The sequence below is a fragment of the Medicago sativa genome, chromosome 4 (genome assembly GCF_051527215.1).
Source record: "Medicago sativa cultivar Bolivia chromosome 4, Bolivia_mono, whole genome shotgun sequence".
Lineage (NCBI taxonomy): Eukaryota > Viridiplantae > Streptophyta > Magnoliopsida > Fabales > Fabaceae > Medicago > Medicago sativa.
The window spans coordinates 32,579,416-32,586,558 of record NC_140752.1 but is presented as its reverse complement, the minus strand read 5'-3'; the positions used below and the strand labels follow the sequence as shown (position 1 = coordinate 32,586,558).

Genomic DNA, 7,143 nt, shown 5'->3' with positions numbered 1-7,143 from the left:
TCCTTGTATCCACCCAGGAATTATTATGCACAACATGGCTTTGTAAAAGGATATTGTAATATTATCTATAAGTTTATTTTTCATGATTAAATCTTTAAGTCACATCATATTTCATCTAATTTAATGGTGATATTTATTAATTCAATGATATAAACTACTCCCTCCGTCCCATTTTAAATGACTTAATTTGAAAACGTGTACTATTAATATAAGATGCTTTGACTCTATTTTTCTACTAAAATATAAAGACAAAATATAACATATAAGATGTTGTTGGATTCGTCTCAATAACTATTTTCAACATATCAAATTTTCATAATTTTTTCTAATAGATTACCCTTAAAGATAGGGAAATGTTAACTTGTGTCCTTGAGGCATAAGTTAAGAAGGCAAATGTAGAAAGTTTTTCGTGGAACTTGTGCATTCAATGTCTTAAAAGTTGCAAAAGTTATACTTTTAATGTAAAATTTATTTTTAATTTCCATTTTAAGCTCCTTAACTTGTGCCCTTAGGGCACAAGTTAACATGACCCTTAAAGATATTTAAGTTCAAAAGTATGTATTGGCATACGTGATAGAGTCAACTAGGTGACTTTTTTTTTTTACATAAGTCAACTAGGTCACTTAATATGGAACGGAGGGAGTAACTTGTATATGATGTAAAACATGTTTACTTGTGCACCATAGAATTAGTGGGACAACTTATCAATGTTTTCATAACCATTCCAATGGTCCCATTTAGAATGTACAAATGCAATACTTGTGCACACAACACAAGTTGTGCATTTACCTGCAGCAGCAGGTTTTGGTGGGGTCAGGTGACCTGCTAAAAATAAATAATTAATAAAAAAAACATATTATATTAGGAAATATTGGTTTTATTGTTTTTTCTGTATACACCCCCAAAACTTGAACATTGAGAGTAGTAATTTCACACCAACACATCAGCAAATTAGTTTCTCACATTTGTTATTTGTTTTTTTTACGGTTCCTTCTTGATTCTCTTGTCCTTCATCTTGTTCTTCATTTCTTCATAGTATCCATCATTTCTTCAACCTACCCATTAACATAAAATTTTCACTCACCATCAACCAACCTACCCATCAACAATATTGTTCAATATCAGTTCATTTTTCCATTGAAGTTTGGAGATTGGATATATGTTTGGTTTGTAGATCTGGATTCATTGAAGGTGTTGGTAGAATTCTGAAATCTTTAAACTTGAAGGTATGTATAAGCTTGGTAGATATGATGAAGTATGTTTGTTGTATACTAGTACTAGTTTTTATACCAGAAATGCATTTTGAACAAGATGGTCACCATTGAAGTTGTTGTTCTTGTGTGTTCTTCATTTTCGAATTGTAGATTTACTTTTATGCAGTAATGCACGGTCGTGCGGATTAAACACACGGTCGTGTGTAAACTTACTGGAAACTAGTAGGATCTGTACTGAAGCAAACACACGACCGTGTAGATTTGTGGCACGGTCGTGTGTGAGTTAATGTCATTGAATAAGTTTTTTTTTTCTTCTACTACTATACCCAACCTAGTTTTCCTGCCGTTGGCTATAAAAGTGATTGTGTCTAATTCAATTTATGTATGCATTAGGAACATCAAAATGGATATGAGTGAAATTCTTGAAATTTTTCAAGTTTCAAATGTGAGCAACATAACGGGGGAAGGCAACGTAGGTGTGGAAGGTTCAGAGGTATGTTCAAGTGATTACATTGTTGTCTAAAATATTATAGAAGTTGCATATATTAGCGAAAACCGTACGGTAATTACGCTTGTAGGTTTTGCAATTACAGAGCTATTTAGCATGTTATATTCTACAGGACTTGGACAGTGGCTCTTCTTCGGAAAGTGTCGTGCGTTCCTCGGATGATGATATGGAAGACACGTACAATTCGACGTATGGGTGCAGTTTTGATGATGAATTTGCGGTTGATTGCATGACTGACCTTGAGAAAATTAATTTCAAGGAATTAAGTTATGATGACTTTATGATGTACCATTTTTCGGATCGTCTAGTTGCATTCAAGTTTTACAATAGGTACGGTTGTGTGCACGGATTTGCCGGTAGAAGATCCCGTGTTGTTAAGAACAAGCATGGCGATGCTATTCAACAAACCTTTGTTTGTCATAGGGAAGGTTTCCGGGATGCAAGGAATGACAATAATCCGTCTAGAAAAAGAGAGCAGAAGCCAGCTAGTAGGTGTGGGTGTATGGCAAGAATTCAAGTTCACGTTGACTACGGTAGTGAAAGGTGGTACATAAAAATGTTTGACGATGTTCATAATCACTCATTTTTGGATAATAAGTATGAGGGGATGCTACCTGCACATAGAAAGATGAGTGATTATGACAAATACCAAATGAAAGCAATGAGGAAAGCTGGCATTCCTACGTCACGTATCTATGGTTTTTTTGCTTCACAAGCTGGTGGATTCAGACATCTAGGATATTCAAGAAGGACCATGTACAATGAGCAATTCAAGGATAGGGAGACGAAGAGTTCTGATGCAGAGGAAGCAATTGAATTTCTGAAGGGGTTGTCTAGTATGGACGATATGATGTACTGGAAGCACACTGTTAAGGAAGATGGATCACTTCAACATTTATTTTGGTGCGATGGTGTTAGCCGAATGGACTACACCGTGTTTGGAGATGTTTTGGCTTTTGATGCTACTTATAAAAAAATTAAATATAACACACCGTTGGTTATTTTTTCTGGAGTAAATCATCACAATCAAAGTGTAATATTCGGCAGTGCAATTGTTAGTGATGAAACCGAGGAAACTTACGTGTGGCTCTTGCAACAATTTCTTGAGGCAATGGACGGAAAGGCACCTGTGTCGGTTATAACTGACGGAGATTTATCCATGAGAAATGCTATTAGAACAGTATTTCCAAATGCTCATCATCGTTTGTGTGCCTGGCACTTGGCAAGAAATGCTGCAAGCAATATCAAAAATCCACAATTTGTCCCGAAGTTCAAACGATGTATGTTCGGTGATATTGATATCGAAGAGTTTGAAAGTAGGTGGGAGAATTTGGTCGGTGAATTTGGGTTAGAAAATAACAAGTGGATTCATGAGCTGTATGAGAAGCGGAATCAATGGTCAACTGCCCACATTCGGGGTACATTCTATGCTGGGTTTAGAACAACCTCAAGATGTGAAGGTCTTCATTCTGAATTTGGAAAATATGTTAGTGTGTTGTCAAATCTGGTGGATTTTTTAAATCATTTTATCCGGTGGCTTAATTATGTGAGATACAGAGAAATAGAGGCGGATTATGCATCTTCCTTTGGTCAAATCGTTTTGCAAACTCAACTTAAATGTTTAGAGAAGTCAGCTGCAAAAATCTACACAAGGTCAGTTTTCAAGATTTTTAGGCCTGTATTGGAGAGAGCTTGTCGTTGTAAGATCGAAGAAACTGTGTGCAATGGTTCGATTTATAATTATAATGTTTTCAAATACCCGAGACATGACATTCATTGGACAGTTTCATATTGTCAAGAACAATTAAAATTTGAATGCTCATGCAAGAGATTGGAGACATTTGGTATTCCTTGTGAACATGTCGTAGGTATTTTAGTGCATATGAACATAAGAAAATTGCCGGAAACTGTTGTGATGGAACGATGGACCAAAAGTGCTAAAGATGCAATCAATGCACAAAATGCCAATAGTTCAAGTCACCGGGATCCTGCTTTTGTAACTACGTATGTTATGTTTGTGGAGCGTTGCAAGAGGATGGCAAACGCCGTGTTAAAGTGTGGCAATCCAGATTATATACACAAAACCATTGAAATGGTTGAAAAACACACTGAGACATTGGAATCATTCAACATGGGTCAAGTTGATGAGGTGTTTGGTGTGGGTCCAGCGACGGGGAGAAGTTTAGGTAATCCGCAGCGGCGTAGGAAAAGAGGCGGAGCAGCAGCCGATTCTTCAACTCAAAATGCAAATGCGAACAAAAAACGGAACACGCCTAAATGTGGAGTATGTGGAGGAAAGGGTCACAACCGCGTGTCATGTCGGTTCCGTCACGGAGCAACTATAGACTCAGAAACTGATCATGAACAGGAATTTTATGATGACAATGACGATCGGAACATTCCTATGGTATGTATGAAGTTGTTATTGTATTATCTTAGAAATGTCCATATTCTTATCAAAGTTTTAAACTAATTAAATATTTTTTGACAATGTAGGAGGACTTGAATTAAGTGTGATAAGTGATGGAGGAGATTGAACTTTGAAGAATGTTGTTAAAGTGGAGATGTTCGTGGATCGAAGAATTTGGTTGTTTTATGTAGTTTGTTAAAACCGTGTTTGTAGGTTTGTGTGTGCCGAGACTTCAGGTTTAGAATTTGTATTAAATTTAAAGTTATGCGTTGTGTGTTTTGTTGTTTGAGTTCCCTGAAACTCAAAAGTAGTTATCTTGAAGTTATGAATATTCTGTATGTGGCTTGGTATGTACTGAGACCAAAACTTAACAATTTGAATTAACTGTTTGTTTTACGATTACTTCGATGTCAATATTATGTCGATGTTTTTAAGCATTATAAATCTACAAATATGAAACATCATCTTATAATAATTAAGCAGTACCAGAATTTGCATAACAAAATCGGGAAAATGTGCGGAAAAAATTGAAAAAGGTGCATAAAAAGAAAGTAAAAAAGGGTTTTTTTTTTAATATGGGAACCCACACGACCGTGTGTGCAGTTGGCACGGTCGTGCATACACTCACTAGTTGTTTCATTAATTTTGTAATGGCAGGTGCGCACGACCGCGCACACATTTGACACGATCGTATGTGACAGTCTGATAGTATGTAGTGTGCCTGCATTAAACACACGACCGTGTGTGAATTTGGCACGGTCGTGTGTGACAATCTGGTATTTGAGCATGTCTATATTGAACTTTTTTTGGACTAACAAGTGCACATATCCATCCAATTGAACCAACCATGATTAAAATTAAATATTTAGACAACATACGAGAGTATCCATCATGGATGTGTACGAGGTAAATAAGTTAAGAGCTAAATAAATTACAACAAATTACAACAACATGATAATTTTTCAAAGAAGTTCAGAGCTAAATAAGGTACAATAGGTGCAAGTCGATTATTGTGGACCGGCTGGAGGATATCGCATTTGTGATGCAAGCATTTGTCTGATGAGTGTAACCTCCTCATAAGTCCTGTCAACCTTATCCTCCATCCTTCGACGCCAATCATCATCATTTTCCCTTCCTTCCATAGGTTGTTGCCCCTCACCCATTTCTTCATCTTGTGCAGGCTGCCCTGGAGGTACCTGTTGATCTACATCATTATAAAGCCAGTTTGCAAGATTTGTTGTGTCAGTTCTCAATGGATCCGGCAACAAAATTGAATCTTCGTCGGATACCAACAATCTAAAATTCCTGCCTTCACCATCTATGTCCCTAACCATATGTATAGTTTTACAAAAATCAATATCAATGGTGTATTTCCCCTCAATGCCAATTTCATCAGTTGCCAATTTCGCTCCCAACTTCCAACCGATGAAACTAATCAATCCCCCCGCCATCATCTTACCTTTGGATTGAGCCGCCACATATGCCAAATGGTTAAGAAGGTAGTAGCCAGTGTTTACAGCACGGTTGTTAACCATAGCCCATAGAATGAATAGCTCATCAGCCCTCACTGTTGCCGTTTCTGGCCTACCGAATATGGTGCAGGCCATAACTCTATGTAAATAGCGGAAAACAGGGTTTTGGATCATACTAGCCTTGGCAGTTCTAGATTCAAAATGGCCCCGCCCAGTTATTTGTGACCAAAACTCGTGTTGGTCATAATTTTGAGGCCTATTAACGCGGTTACGAGAGACATGAATGAGCCCCGCGCTTGCGAAACCCATTTTGTCACAAAATTGAGAAAGTGACATGTTGTACTCTACGTTACCGAAGCTAAATGAAACGGTGGAATTTTCTCTATCCGGAACAAAACAAATGGTACTCATAAATTCAAGTGTAGATGTTACAAAGGTGTAATGCGGTTCTCCTACAAAATCAGTCCAACCTATGTTATTAAGGAGTGTCATAACATTGGATTTTATCCCGAATGCCTCTAAAGCACGTGGATCGGGATACCTATTCACACAGATTTCTCTGTTGGAAAGCATGTTGTACCTTTCCCTTTCAGATTCGGAGGTCAGAATAATTCCTCTCTCATTACGTATACCCTTTTTCTTGGTGCCGTAAGAAGTGCCACCAACATCAACTCCCTTTCCCTTTCCCTTAGAAGCCATTTTTCAACACTTTTGTTCCTGTCGCAAAGTAAAAAACCAGTTATAAATCAATCTTAAAGAGAAACCACTACCACATTACCACTACCACATTTAGTAACAACAATCAAAAGGGTCCTTATATTTTGATTAGGGTTAGGGTTATGATTAAATTTATATAGAAACACAAACACAAGATTCATAACCAAATACAACCACCAAATAGTAGTATTTAACCAAATGCATGTATAAAATCAAATCATTTTCTTTTGTGAGTAAAAGAATAAATTCCAATTATATTGCCCAAACTTTCAAATACACCCATATCATTCAATAGTTAAATAAATATATAAATAATGAGAATTGAGAATCATGTTGGCAATACATCCAGAAGTGGCATCATCTACTTCTATTGGCACATGACTACATAATATGAAATAGTTGTCATTTTAAAAAGTTGAAAAAAAATCAATCTATATCAAACTTCATACATGGTAACATCAACCATTAGCTCAATACATGAAAGTTTATTTCTTTTTTTTAAATATATATCATTTCATAAAAATACTAAAAAGTTAAAGAAAAAAATCATCAAGAAACATGAAACTTCATACATGACATCATCAAACAAACTCTCAAAACTTGAAAAATTATTTCAACTTCATCAATATACTAAAAAGTTGAAAAAAAATCAATCTATATCAAACTCCATACATGGTAACATCAACCAAAAACTCAAGACATGAAAGTTTATTCCTTTTTTTCAAATATCTACCACTTCATAAAAAAAAACTAAATAGGATGAATGAAAAACTATTGTAGAGAGGGTATCATCAAGAAACATGAAACTTCATGAATGCACAA

The 7,143-nt window shown here is 36.0% G+C and overlaps 1 protein-coding gene across 1 annotated transcript; it reads left to right on the top strand.

Annotated features, from left to right (window-relative positions):
* Positions 1–1,500: 1,500 nt before the first annotated feature.
* On the top strand, positions 1,501–4,233 carry LOC146928832 (protein FAR1-RELATED SEQUENCE 5-like). The gene is made up of 3 exons (XM_085707137.1): positions 1,501–1,707; positions 1,835–4,129; positions 4,219–4,233. The coding sequence occupies exons 1-3, from the start codon at positions 1,501–1,503 to the stop codon at positions 4,231–4,233; spliced, it is 2,517 nt and encodes an 838-aa protein (XP_085563263.1).
* Positions 4,234–7,143: the final 2,910 nt, after the last annotated feature.

Excerpts from the sequence above, each read along its gene's own strand:
- LOC146928832 (XM_085707137.1), top strand. The coding sequence starts at position 1,501 with ATGTCATTGAATAAGTTTTTTTTTTCTTCTACTACTATACCCAACCTA. Across the intron at positions 1,708-1,834 it reads TAGGTGTGGAAGGTTCAGAG|GACTTGGACAGTGGCTCTTC; the intron begins GTATGTTCAAGT and ends TATATTCTACAG.